This window comes from Cygnus olor, chromosome 2, assembly GCF_009769625.2.
Source record: "Cygnus olor isolate bCygOlo1 chromosome 2, bCygOlo1.pri.v2, whole genome shotgun sequence".
Taxonomy (NCBI): Eukaryota; Metazoa; Chordata; class Aves; order Anseriformes; family Anatidae; genus Cygnus; species Cygnus olor.
In genome coordinates this window covers 112,134,088-112,148,540 of record NC_049170.1, presented here as the reverse complement: position 1 = coordinate 112,148,540, position 14,453 = coordinate 112,134,088, and the positions used below count along the sequence as shown (strand labels likewise).

General features: G+C 40.9%; 1 protein-coding gene across 20 annotated transcripts in view; it reads left to right on the top strand.

Moving 5' to 3' along the window:
* Positions 1-14,453, top strand: part of ZNF521 (zinc finger protein 521) — a 231,881-nt gene that overhangs the window by 194,943 nt on the left and 22,485 nt on the right. For all 20 annotated transcript variants that reach the window (XM_040550204.1, XM_040550195.1, XM_040550209.1 and 17 more), the window contains 2 exons: positions 5,611-5,742; positions 8,422-8,537. In XM_040550204.1, coding sequence (XP_040406138.1) covers positions 5,611-5,742; positions 8,422-8,537 — 248 coding nt within the window. The remainder of the gene's footprint in view (positions 1-5,610; positions 5,743-8,421; positions 8,538-14,453) is intronic.

Below are 14,453 nucleotides of genomic sequence, written 5' to 3'. Positions count from 1 at the left end.
CCGAGTGTCTGCCGGGAACGAGGTTGTCTCTGGTGACACGGAGATGCCGATGTGTATGGCCAGCAGAATTACAAAGACACAAACGAACTCAGCGCTGTAAAGGAGGAAGCAGGGATGGCTGTATACTCTGCAAATTACAGCGTTGTATGGTGTGTTTTGTCCTTCCCTGGTTTTCAGCATGAGATGTTGTAGCCAAGGGGTTAGCTGTCATCCATGGCGTTCCTTCGTTACTCCTCAGATCTCTGGCTTATAAATGTGCGCTGCAAAATTAACTCGGGGAAGAGCAAAAGCAGTGTGAAGAAGGAGAAATTGGTTTAGGGGCATGGTTTGCTTGGTAAAAAAAAATACAAAGAAAACACATGGAATGTGAGAGCTGTGCATGCTTCAGACCTGAAAAAATACAGGGACTGCAGGCCATTTCATTCCTGTGTTGGATGCGGAGGGCAGAGTTTACACTACTTCTTAGCAAATGCTTTTAAGCATGGACCCAGCCTCATGATGATTTACCAGGAGGACATCATCATCCTTGGACCTTTGCCTACAGATTTATTCAGAGTAAAAGGCAGAAGGACCCTTCTAGACAATCTCAAGGGTGAATAAGAGAAAGAGTTACTTATAAACTGTTACAAATTGGTACTCAGTAATGGCTGTAGTGTTGATCAGACAATATAAGAGGGCCCCCAGTGGTTACTGACTTAACAGCTGCATGTAAGTCAGCCAGTGAACATTTGCTTGTAGCTGCTCTAGTTTTGTTTTTATTGAAGAGCAAGAAGCATAAACATGGGACACACAGTCTAGAGGCTGCTTAAAGGGTTTCACTTGTTAGAAGTGTGTATTGAAATGTCAGGGTCTTCCATGACATGAATGAGTTGAGCCTTTTGTTGGTAGCAAAAATGGGGCCAGGTCATCCAAAACAGTACCTGAAGTGGGGGTGCAGGAGGGGTTCACCTGCCCTATGAAGAACACAATAACTACATACCCGGGGTACCCTCTGCAAAGACAGAGGATCCCCAATTGTGAGTGTATGCTCGGCATGAACACTGATTTTGTTTGCTTTTATAGCTGGTTATCAAGTTAGTGGCTGAGGTAATGGGCTGCACCTCAATTAAAATCTACCTACCCCCATTGAAACATTTAATATTTGTGTAAATATTAAACATTTATATGAATATTGAATGCATTTATTTAGAATTGATTCATGTTTACATTTTCCCATTATTTGAGTAAAGATTACAAATGGAAAGTAATTTACTTACACAGAAATTCTGCCTGCATCAAGCTAATTTAGCTACCAGCAGTGAGTAAACCATCCTCATCCATGTTGCTAGGTCTTCACCAAGTCCAAACTCATATCCTAACCATGTAAGGGCAACAGTAAGCAGCAGCTCTGTGCTGTGATACTTTGTTCTTGTCTTCCTTATGGAGCTGTTGGATCCATAATGTGAAGGACGTGCTGACTTGTTTTACGATGTACCACATCGGGGAATGCAGCACGTAGTTTTTTGTTAGATTTGGAAAAGTGCAAGCTTTATGTTAAAGGTTCATTTCTTTTTCATCATCCAGCTAACTCATTTGTACTGTAATGTACTTTCCTATTCCTCCATCTGATAGTTGGTACTTTTATACCTATTTTGCAAACCATATTTTTAGTCTAATCCATACAGTAGTTGTCCAGAATTCCATAGCGTTGCTTATTTCTTACCTATAACTCTTAATAAAAAATAGGGCTGTGCCAACCTATTATATCCTTAATAGAATATTCTAATGGTTATTAAATCAATTGACTCTGAATCTCACTTTAATAAATGAGTCAGACAGTATTTTCCAATTACTGTCAGCCGCCACCTTTCCAAAGAGCAGATTATTTTGATTGAATTTTTTAAAGCTGTTCAGCACTTTTTTTTTCTTTTTTTTTTTTCTTTCCCCCCCTCCCCATGTAACAGCAAAGAGCGGTAGCTCTGTACTGCAGGGAAGGAGAGCCTCTTGGACTGACTCTCCTTTCCCTTTCACATTTCTCCCAAATGGAAACTGAAAATGTGACATTTCATTGGCCTTTAATTTATTAATGGTATCACATTTTGCACTTTCACAGCACCCCATCAAATTGTTTGCTAAACATGAAGAGCTAGACAAGGGCCAGCATGTAAACAGAGCATTTTGCTTCCTCTTTCCACATCTGGTACCTTTGTAGGAGCTGCCACACCCTGGCTCTTTCATGCCAGTATGAGATAAACTGCAGGCAGTGCTTTTAAATTCTCTGTGGAGAGCAGAGCAGGGACAAAGCCTTATTCCCTGTCCTTCTGCAGTGCTGTGTGACCCAAACAAGCAGACAGTTGTGCGCCTGCACATGGATCTTAAACCTTTTTGTAGGCAGATCACAGTGATTCTGGAAGTCTTCAGAGTACAGTAGCTAGTCCTGTGCTCTTCTCCATCTCCTCTGTCCCACTTGTATTAAAAGTCTTAAGGGATACTAATTAGGTCAGCCAATTAAAGAAGAAATTAAAAATTAACACCTCTTCTTTAGGGATGGGTACTCTGAGAAACACGGGCTATGTTGTCGTGCTGAAGGTGGTACGAGTAAGTCAGTGTCAGAGGCTGGAATGGACCCCAGCCCTCCTGGTTCCTGTGCCAATACTGTAACCTTCTCTGTCCCCCTTGAATTTACATTTTGCTGGTATCAGATTCTTGAATTCAAGGACTAGAAGCTTACCCTTTGTCCTCAGAAAGCGCACAACAAGTGATGCACAAAAATGGGTGCAAAAGAAGGGAAGGGGAAGGGTTTAAAACTCCCTGAGCAGTGAAACTTTAGAAAAAAATTATTCTATTAGTTGTAAAAGTGTAGTCATATTTTAAATGAGGTCTTTAGAACCAGGAGACTAAAAACATTTTATTTTTAAGAGAAAGCTTAGATTCTGCACAAATTGATGTCTCTTGCCTGGGGAAGTTTCCTATCTGCCCCAGGCGAGTGGGTGAGGGGATTTTTCAAACCCTGTTCATAAGCCAGATTTGCAACATGGAATAATCAAGGTGGTTTTGATGTTTGTGACCAGGAGATCACCTCAGATCTGAGTGGTACAGGAAATACAATAAGGTCACATTTAATGGGGTTCAGTTCTTCCTGAACAAGTACAAATTGCCTAAAATTAGTTTTGCTTCGGCATCAGGAGTGCATGCCTTCCTTACATTTTCCTCATTAGGTAAGGTAAAAGAAAGAGAAAAAAAAAAGCCAATTCTCTCTTCTGTAGCTCCATATAAAAACGTTTCTTTTTAGGAAGTCTTTCTCCCCTGGAATGTTTGAAGAAGTCCCCGTTCAGTGTTCCCATGCTCTAGAATGATTAGTGTGGTTCATTTACACTTTGCCAACAGTAACTCTGTGATTTGAGAATCGGCATCGATTATCTTCACCTTGACGTGTGGAAGATCCTGAGATGGAGCTCTCTTTGTCCTAATTGCTTTGACTGTGTGTATCAGCACAAGCAGTTTGATGAAGAAACTTCACCCTATAAGCTTTCTGCCCCGCAGTTATCCTTTTGTGGGGGCTTTCAGTGTCCTCAGAACTGTCTGTTTTATAATGGCCACGGCAAGATCTGAGTGTAGCAGGCATGATCTGATCACATGTGGCAGCCTGTACGTTCCTCGTAATTGACGTGCAAGTTCAGCAGAAAGGGGTATTTGTGTGTGGTTTGTTGGGCCTTCCTCCTCTTTTCAGTATGCTCTGCTCTTCAGCTTCACTCAGATGTGGGTTGCCTGTTTGGAGCGAGTGGTGTACCGCCTGCCTCACAGAATATGACCGTCTCTCTTAGACGTACAGACTGGTGCATGTCAGATCTTTTCCCTCGTGCATCCCTTCACGCTGCTTGTACAGGCCATGGTCACCTTCTCTCAGCAGCAGCAAAAGCAGAGCTCTATGGAAGTGATGGTGGAAACCACAAAATGCCAGGCAATTCTTGAGACTCCACGAAAGCACGCTCCCTGCTAAGGAAATAGTTAGCATATATTTGATAGATGTTTGCTAATGTATCTCTGGAGGGTTATAAAAGGTGTCACCTACCTGATGCATCCTCCTGTAGATCTGCCCCTGGGAGTCTTCTGCGCAGAATACGTTCAGCCCACACGGCCTGCCTGCTGGTGTGACCGGCTGGGTGAAACACACACCAACAGCCTCTCACCCTCTTCCCCCATACCCAGAGAGGCTGTGGTGGCGAAACAGCCACAACTGACCTGAGCCTTCCTCCTGTGCTCGATGTTGGTAACAAAACCAGGGGCACGGCATCACCAGGACCTTTTTCAACCAACTTCCAAAGCAGACGTGCCATTTCCCCTCACCCCACCCTGATTTGGGGCAATTCTTCTTTGTTTTTTTTCCTGTAACTTAGGAGGGATCATTTCTAGAGGACTTGTGGCCCTGCTCAGCTGGGCGAGCATCCCGTCATGCTTCCTTTAATTTTGGGGTGCCATACAAAGCGTTGCTTCCCCCCACACCCAACAGCAGTAGCCAGCTGCAAGCATTAGCCATTATGGCTCCTAATCACTGCAAAGGGTGGACAGCACGAGGTGTAGGTGTTTGGGGTGGGCAGGGTGCTCTCCTGCACGGCTCCTTTCACCTGAGAACTAGTGTGCAAAGGCACCGATCGCCTGGCGCTCCCTCCCTGTTTGATTGTTGGTAATCAAATACAGTATTTACCTGCGAGATCAATGCCGCTGGTGTAGCACACTGGTGACATACAGAAGGACCTTTTCTAAGCTGCGCTGTGGGAATTGAGGCCTCTGCAGCAGGGCTGGAAGCCACTTCTTACCTAGCAACTGTTTCTAAGTAGGACACAGCCACGGCCGCCCTCGTGGTGGAGCGGATGAGTCCCGCAGCACCCTCAGGAAGGGAACCGGCCGCGAGGCGCGGGGCCTTCGGAGGACAATGGGAGGAAACGCAGGAACAAGCAGCAGGGGATGGGAAGGATTTGAAAGCCACATGACATTGATGGGGGAGCTGCATCAGGAAGCACACGGGGACTTTTCGGAGCTGGTGTGAGGGGAAAAGTGCAAATAAAGGAGAAAAAAAAAAAGCTGGGGCTGTTGGAAAGGGAGCTGGGAAATCCTGTGGCTTGTAAAAGGTTTCGTGAGTGGCCACAAGACCGGGATCATGGAGCAGTAGTGACACGAGGGTGTAAAATACCTTCCCCTGTCACCCCACTTATTAGAAACACCACTGTCAGCCAAAGTGGTAAATGCGTGTGCATTGGCATTTCCTACCCTTGGCAGGTGGGGTGGCCTGTGAGCAACATTCAGTCCCTCATGTGCTGTTTTTGGAAATGTTCTCATTTGTATGAGGTGCTTCTGGTCCTGTTCTTCATTTCCTACTGAAGTCTAACACTCTGCATTCCTATCTGGTGGTAATTGTATCTGGAAAAATCTGTGCTTTTAATGCCCAGTTAAACTTCCTACATGCTGAAAGCTTGCAGATAAACGAACACTTTAGCAGCCGTGGATGCTGAGGAGCATCCAGTTTCCTGAGCTTAACAAAACAAAAAGCCTGTTCGGTTCATAGATCATGTTGGACATGCTCTTTGGTAAGGACTATAGTGAATTTTATTTCTCCTTTCATTTCTCCCTCAGATGAAGGACTGAACCACGAATGCAAGCTCTGCAATCAGACGTTCGACTCTCCTGCCAAACTTCAGTGCCACCTGATAGAGCACAGCTTTGAAGGCATGGGGGGCACCTTCAAATGTCCGGTGTGCTTTACAGGTAGGTGATTGCTGCTTGTCCCACTCCTGCCCTTAGCTCGTTTGCACAGAACTCCCACTTACATTTGTGCCATGTGTTGGCTTTAGGTCAGTTTTAGGAGCAAACATTGCATTTATGCTCATTAGTAACATTGATTAGAAAATGTTCAGAAAGCTGAGCTTCTTGGAAGGTCAAGCATCCATCTGTAAGAACAGCATTTCAAGCTCTTCAGCTGGAGGTTTGAGTTTTTTATAATTACAGAAATGAGTCCATTACCTTCCATGGTATCACGTTCATCACCTTCATGTTCTAAACATGCCAAGTCTAAAACTGCCCATAAATTTGTGCTTTAAAGCTACAGATATTTCATCTAAAACGATCCAATTCAGAGCAGAATTTGGCCTCAAGGGCTGCTAGACATAGCCTGCGCAGCAGCATTCTCTGAACAAACAAGAAAGCCCACTTCCGTGTGTGTTTGTTGGCTTGTGGTGAGAAGAAACACCCTTGTAATGCGCTTTAGAAAGCAAACCATGCTGTCTTGCCACAAGTCATTTCTGCTCTCCCCTGACACAGGTCCAAGTGTGGAATAATCCTCCCCAAGCAGTGGCGTTGTTCGGTAGTAAAACACAAGTGAGAAAATAACTTGACCCGGTAGGGCTAAGCACTGCATTGTTTGGGCCGTAATGAGGAGCAGAAAAATGCTGTTGGAAATGAAAACACATTAAAAGGATGCCTACAGAGTTGTTGTGCATTTTTTTTAAGGAATTCATAATAGAACATTTCATAAAATGATAACCTAAAACATAAGCGTTAATATGTAGCTTACATGCACAATTTTGCTTTACAAGATGAAAATCAAAGATAATCACAAACATGACAAAACACACTTTGGGTATTCTCACATCAATGGCATGCTAATTCTGGAAGCAATTCAAGGTTTCTGTTCTCCATTAATGGAAGTGAAGGATTTTCATTGATAGGCAAATAGACCCTTTAATACCTTCCTTTTGCCTCTCTTTGTTTGGCAGCTCCCCTCCCAGTAAAACCTAAGTATGTGCTACAAAGGAAAATGGAAGTTGAATTTTTCGTCCCTCAGATTCAGTGGTTGTTGATGACTAATTACCTCACTATCTTCAAGTTTCACACATTTCTGCAGTTTATGAAATTAAAAAAATGCATAGTTCATCTCCACTGCATGGTTTATCATAGGAAATCTGAGTATGCATAATGCTGCCGTGAACAGTTTGACTGTTAGGCATCTGTGTTCAGTAATTCTTTCAGTTAGGCATTTTTTTGTCTTTTAGATCTATTACTCGTTCTACTAATTTTTTTCCCCTTGTCTTTGTGTACATGTTACGAGGTGATCTTTTTGTAGCGTAATGCCATGGGTCTTAGGTTTTCAAGGTGGGGGGAGTTGTAAACGCAATATAAAAACTTGCAACTGTCAGAAGTACCCACTGACAATTCTCCGTGTGAGCCAGATCCCTGATAAAAGTAATCCTTTAATGTTTGAGCCAGTAGCCTTGTAAAATGTGTTAAAGAGTATGGAGATAAGTCGATTTCAATCTGTGTGAAACACTTTCTCCTTTTTGCTGATGGGGTAAATAGACACCAAGCATTAATCATAAACAATGGTGCTTTATTAGCAATATGCCATTAAATTATTTCAGCATGTCTTGTTAGAATATTAACAAGAAGTAAAAATACCCAATATAAGTTTTATATGGAAAATGGAATCTGAGCCCCTTTTTTCAGGGTAATGAGAAATGTGATTAAAATGTATGACTCAGAAGAACAATATTCTGATATTTTTTGTTGCCTTGCAATTAGAATAATTTTAATGATTAGGAGTGGAGTCAAAGTCAAATGCCAGCATCTTTAATAAATCCTTTCTCTGCCTATACAGATTAATATTGTAGATGCAAACTTTTTTAGGTCACAGTGCACCAGGCATCCATCAGAAGTCAGTGCTGCCAACCCAAACACTGCCTCTGGCATATACAATTTAATTATTAATAGTATGTCTCCTAGGTAAACTGTTACACAGTCTTAGGGCCTTGTTTTGTAGTCATTAAAATTGAACATGTTTATATTATTGAAACCCTTGCATTCAGTGTGTAGGCAGAGTTGATCTTAAAGTATCCAAAGAGAATTTACCTGCAGTTCTGTTTCACATTTATAGACATTGCCCCAGTGTAGCTGTGGGATATAATTTTTAGCATTAACACATTTAAATACAGAGCTGTTTGTTAGCTTTAACTTTAGGCAAACACGGTAAACAGGACTTTGGCACATATGCTTTTCAAACCTGCTGGTTGCTAGGAAATAAGTTTTGTATGTGTTCAATCAAAGCGCAGTAAGCATGAAGAAACAATTCTGAAGAGAGAATAGCATTTTTAAATCTTGAAATGTAAACTTCTCTGTCTGTCCTGTTAGGGTCCCCTTTTGCTTTTTTTTTTTTTTTTTTTTTTTTTAAACCAGACATCTATTTCAATTCATTTAAAGTGAAGAAGGATCACACTTCGCAGTTAAATAGTGCTCGTTGGTACCCATTATAGCAACAGCATAATGTGAAATCTGAGTATGCCAGCTTAATTTTGCCTCTTGGAATTGCTGAGTGTTAATGGGAAATTGTTTATAAAAAATGCTTCACTTGCAATACAAAATAATGAAAAGCTCGTTGTTTGTCTATTATTTCAGTGTTTGTCCAAGCAAACAAGTTGCAGCAGCATATTTTCTCAGCCCATGGACAAGAGGACAAGATCTATGACTGCACGCAGTGTCCACAGAAGTTCTTCTTCCAAACAGAGCTGCAGGTACACGCTTGTTACCTTGGGGGTTATAATAGCATTGTGATAGCTGAGTTCAAAGCTTTGCTTGTCATGGCCTCCTCTGATACTTGCTTGTCATCAGGATTGGGATGAAGGAAGGACAAGGAAATTGTAGGTGATTCGGCCCATGTGGCTTCAAAAAGCTGCTGGCAGAAAATCACCTTGTACAGACATGAATTTTGCGAGCCACCTTTGGACTCTTGCTTAGTACATTATTGCAGCTCAAGATAGTCCTGAGGAGAGAGGAATTGGCATCCTATTTTTCTGTTAGTTATACATAAAACATTTACTCAAGTGGTGAAATGGGGAATAGTGTATTCTGCTGTATCAAAATGTGAAAAGCTAAGCACTGATGTAGCAACATAAGGATGGGGGGAAAAAGTAGACAGAATTTACCAGATTTACTTGTTGGCCAAACCCATTTCCCACAAATTCTTGACTGGTGAGAAAAAAAAAAAAAAAGGAAAAAAAAAAAGGAAAAACAGAGAAACAGAGTCAAACGAGTCAAATAAATGGTATACTGTCTTCTTGTGTGCTTTTTGTGGGACCTGTGATATGTTTATGATACAGTTTATTAATGAGAACAAAAGGACAGAGAGAAGGAAATAAATGTTGAACAAGATCTGAAAACAAGTTTGGCTGAAGGAATTATTTACTGTATATTAGCATCATGTGTAGCTTGTCTTGAGATGAGAGGTGGTGGTATGTATTCCTGAAGTGGTGTTGTATCTTGAGACAGCAGCAAAAGATTGCTTCTAAGTTATTTTAGTTTACATTGAGATGTTAAATTCAGTTGACAGAGGGGAAAAATGTCATTGTCATTGACGATCTGTAGGGATGGAGCAAGGAGAAGTATTTGTGCTATTTGTGCAGTAGGGCCTTTCCTCTACAGCCTGCCACATGATTATTATTTGGAATTAAAAGATTTTTCAGCACTCAAGGTTTTTCAGTAGGTTTTTTTTTTGGAGCATGGGCCTCCATTTCGAAGTCTTTTAACTGAGTGGAGTGTGCACAACTAATTTAGCTTTGCACAAGAGCTGGATTTCATCTCATCAGCAGAGGCAAAAGGCTAATGAGGCATGTGCACCCATACACTCATTTTGTGTTTCACTTCCTGAAAGTTTTACATTCTGAAAACCTGATACTGATGTTTGGTGTGATGATATGGGATACATTTTTTGGAGAAAAAAGAAGTAAGATAATTTAAACTATTTATTGATTTGTTGTGTGAGAGATTGGTGTTCATGTACATTGTACTAATAATCCATTTCTGCATGAAAGCAATAAGGAAGAAAGCGCCTTTTTGATAGCCTTTCTTACCTTCTGTCTTGATGGACCCATAGGTCACCTGGAGGACCATACCTGTGATACTTTAAAGTGCTTGTGCTCTCTCCTATTTCTAATAGATTCAAATCTGTTTCATTTTCTGTCTGTATTAGGTATTACATGCAAACTCTGAACCAAACTGGAAGAGGAGGACAAGGAAAAGAAAAGATAAATGTTTAGGGGGAAAAAAGCAGTCTTACATAGTGGTGGACAGGAAGAGGCAGGACTGAGTTTTGAATTCAGAAAATGGTCTGAGTAGTGTAGATAGTTATTGTACTTGTGGGAAAAATAAAGCAGAAACTGAGTGGAATGAGGAAAGGTCAGAAACTAATTTTGTTGTATTTGCTTCAGCCACAGCATGATTTTTGTGGAATCATTTTCTTTGCTTTTTTCAGTCAAGATATTTTGTGTGTGTGTGTTAGTTTTGTTGTTTTTTGTTTGTTTGTTTGTTTTGTTGTTGTTGTTGTTGTTGTTGTTGTTTTTTCAAAGTGTTTCCAATAAGTTGAAACTGCTTTTTCAGGAAGAAAATATTCAAATATTTTGTCCTACTGATTTTCACAAATTCTTTTGTTCATCATTAATCAGAACGCAGAAGTAGGGAGAAGTAGAGATCAACAATGTCTGAAAAGAGATAGGAGAGATTGTTAGAGAAATCAGACCAAAAGGAGAAAAAAAAAAAAAAAAAAAAAGAGGAAGAAAGAAAGTACAGGTATGCAAAAGAAAATTGTGAGAAGAAACAGGAACAAGGGGACTTCTAACAGCAGAATTCAGACTGGGTTTAAAAGAGGCAGAATAGATAACTGAATTCTGAAGATGCAAAATGTAAAGATCCAGGTGTAGTAGTGACATGTAACATCACCTCCTTGTTAATCTGTCTCTCTAAAACATGATCTCGGTTCAAAATACATGGGGTCCCCAGCAGCTGCCTTCTGCATTTTTATTATAATCAAAGCACATGATCTTCCACTGAAAATTCATCCCTGCCCAAGACTCAGGGCAAGATTTTGCTGTCTCCATCTAAACCTAGTTCATTAAAACTTCAACGTAACTGAAGCACCTGGTTTTCTAGTGAAGGGCACAAAAGGATGTCCCCACAGAGAGACAAATTATGCTCTACATTGGCTAGGTGACAATCAGTGTGTTGGTTGTTCCGTGCTGCAGAAGGCTCTTAACAGAACACATCTCCATACCCTTAGAGACAGACTCTCTCTGGCTTATCTACACTGGCAAAAAGGGAAAGGTATTCATTTTCTCATTCGCTTAATTCATTATGTTTATTATTTTAATTAACTTGGGTAGCCACACCCCAGTTGAGAATTCATTATGTTTTAAAAAAAATGCCATTCCATCGCGCCATTCACATATGCTGGGATCACTGGCTTTCTGCTCTTACCTCCAGTTATCTACCCAGGATGGTAAAAGGGCAGCAAAGCACTTAGGCAGAGCAGTAGGTACTGACCTTTGGAGTCTGCTTTTACTGAAAATACATTGATCTCAAGATCTCATTTAAAACCTCTTCTAGGAAGCATCGCTTTGTTCAGGCTATCTACCAGCTGAAGCAGTGGAATCTTTGGCAACTAGCCTCCGGGTTATGTTTCTCTATCCTTTCACATTACCGCGGCTTGTGTTGGGGCTTGCAGCATAACAGTCTATTTATTCCCTCTAACAGGAGCAGTTTCTTGCTTTTAATTTAAACATGCATCTAAAGTGCATCTCCCATGCATGAGAGATGCTAATCATCTCAGATTAGAAGCCATGGACAGCACTCCATGGCTGTAGGGCAGAATAAGAACAAGAGCAAGATTGAGCAGAGCAGAACACAACAACATAGAAGCCCTATCCATGTGTATAATACAGCTGATAATTAAAAGGAATTAATTCAGGGGTACAGAAAATAAATGCATTATAATGGTGCTTAACTTGGTGTTTGGCCCAGTGTGATTCTTTGCTTTCATTGCTTTTGATTTTCTGACTCCTGTTCCAGGAAAAGCAGACTATAGGAACATAAGAATATATATACTACATTCTTCTCACCTTGGGGAAGTTACTGTCCCCTCACTTACTACCAAGCTTCCCTCCCCTCCCCCCCGCCTCCCCCCCACCCCCCAAAAAAAAAAAAAAAAAAAGTAGGACTCTCTTTAGAGGTTTCCATGACTTCACTCCAGACCGTTCTAAGGAACTCAAGACAATCTCATAGGACCAAGTTCTGGTGAGAACAGAGAACAAATCACCAGTCATGAAAATCAAACCCATAAGGTATTACTCAGTCTTTGGGTTGAAATAATAAGATTTTTTATGAATTTGCTTTTTTTTTAGGATCTTCTAAACACCTGCACAAACTGTTCCAACCAGTAGCTTTTTATAATTAATATAATAATTAATTGAAAGCATTATACTGATGCTTAGACTGTTTGAGGTGGTTGCCATAATGTCCAAAGAACTGTAACAGGCAAACTCTGTACTCCAAAGAGTTTACACCCAAGCTGGTGAAGGACAGTAGCAGAAACAGAGGTGGAGACAGGGATAGAAACTAATTCAAGTACATGCAGCAGTTTGGTGGCCAATACAAGACTAGAAACCTGGTGTCCTGAGCTGATACTTCTGCTTTATCTACCACTCTGTTTGCAAATTTAATTGATAAAATACGTGCCTTTCTCAGAGAAAGCATACAAGACTTAATTTTAATCTTCTCCATAGCTCACTCTTCTCCCACCTTTGACACTTCCTTTAAATAGCTTTGTGCTCCACAGCTATTGAACTAGCTTTAAATTTTTGAAGATGATACTACCACTGTAGAAAGCAAGCAAATAGAAACCTTATATAACGGAACTGTAGGTTTTAAGAGTGTTCTGAGTTTTGAGTTTTCATACTTACATGTTCTGCAGTGTTCAAACACCTATGTGGTGTATTTACACTTCTGAAATGGAGTTGATAAAGTATGTCCCTAAAAATGTTTATTCTTTAGAATGGAACACTTAATTAGACATGCTTAGTACACTAAGCGGTTTTCATAAACAGAATCATAGAATCAGGCTTGTAACAATCTTTAAAATCAGAAATATATCTGATATGGTTATCAGATAAGGAAGCCACAAGATAAGTGTTCTTATAGGGTGCCTAGATTTCTCCCAGACATTGAAATTCTCTGGTTGAATACCTGGAGCATGACCATACAGCTTTCTGTACAGATTTAACTATAACAATCTTCTCCATCCATCATCCACTATACAGAACTTTTAATTAGTAAGGATGTAAAGAAACCTATGGCTAATTTAATTTAATGTTGAATTTTCAATAAATCATGAAAAAGTCAATTTTGCCTATTAAAACTTCCCTTTCATATCATCATGCTATTTCCAGTGCCTGTTTTTTTTGCTTTAGACTTCAGACTTAGATGTTTGAATGGATGTTAGTGCTTCCTTTATGCCTGATGAGAAGTAGCCACTCCTTTCCTATTTCCAGTCCTAGTGTTCCTTCCATAGCCAACACAACACACCTTGGTGTTTGTGGGAAGGCATGAGACACTCTTGTGGGGTAATACCCAGAGTGAATGGTTTAATTTTAGATTTATTTTTTTTATGTTGCTGGGTCAGAGAGGTAACAATGCCTAGTAGAAATGCTGAATAATTGTACAGGGTCATTGTTTTATCACTGGTGATAGTTCATTCTGAATATGATACTAGACAAGATTACATGGCCTCTCAAGACCATTTTGCCCACTACAAAAATTGCTTCTCTTTTTCGTGAAATAGAGCATTTACTTAACATTTTATAGCTAATAATTAGTTGCTCATGGGGTAGTTAAGTATCCCCACTTTACAGACATAAAAACTAGGGCAAGAAATAATTGGATCAGCAGTTACTTCCCATCCTGTTGGAAAGGGACCTGGCTTCAGTGATTCACGCCCTTGCTGCTTCCCGTCTGGACTCCATCAGCAGAGAATACCTGGGCATGAAGCCATCAGACTGGAGGACATTCCAGCTAATACAGAGATCTGCAGCGCTGTTCCTCAGTAGCAAAAAGAGACCAGGAGCACATTCAGCATGCTCTCTTGCTGTCTGCACTGCCCTCCTATGCGTTTGCCCAGTTGTGCTCTAAGACTCATTCTGGGTCCAGCACATCTCTGAGATCACCTGAAAAGTTCTTCCCGTTTGGTGTAACAGTGCCTTTGTTGACAGCCCTGCTTTGTGAGTGTTTTTATCAAACAGCTGAAGCTTACTGTGCATGGGAGCTACAACTTTCCTGCAGGCTGGCCCAGGTATGCAGAAGAGACTTCCACTGCAGTTAAGTATTGCCCTGAACATCCTTGGCTTTTAATAGTGGCACCTATAGGTGCCAATTCTCCCTTCTCCCATATAACACGTACCTGAGCACAGATTTCTAAACCTTCCCCAAAACCCCAGCCCACAACAGAGCTGTTCCAAACTGAAATACACGGTTCCTTCCCCAGGGAAAGAATGAAAGAAAGAATGAAGCACTCACAGCAGATGTTATTCACGTTGTTTAAAACAGCAGGAGAACATTCGCAACTCCTGGTGCAAGCAGCTGACAGTCGAGCATACAGGAAGGCAGAG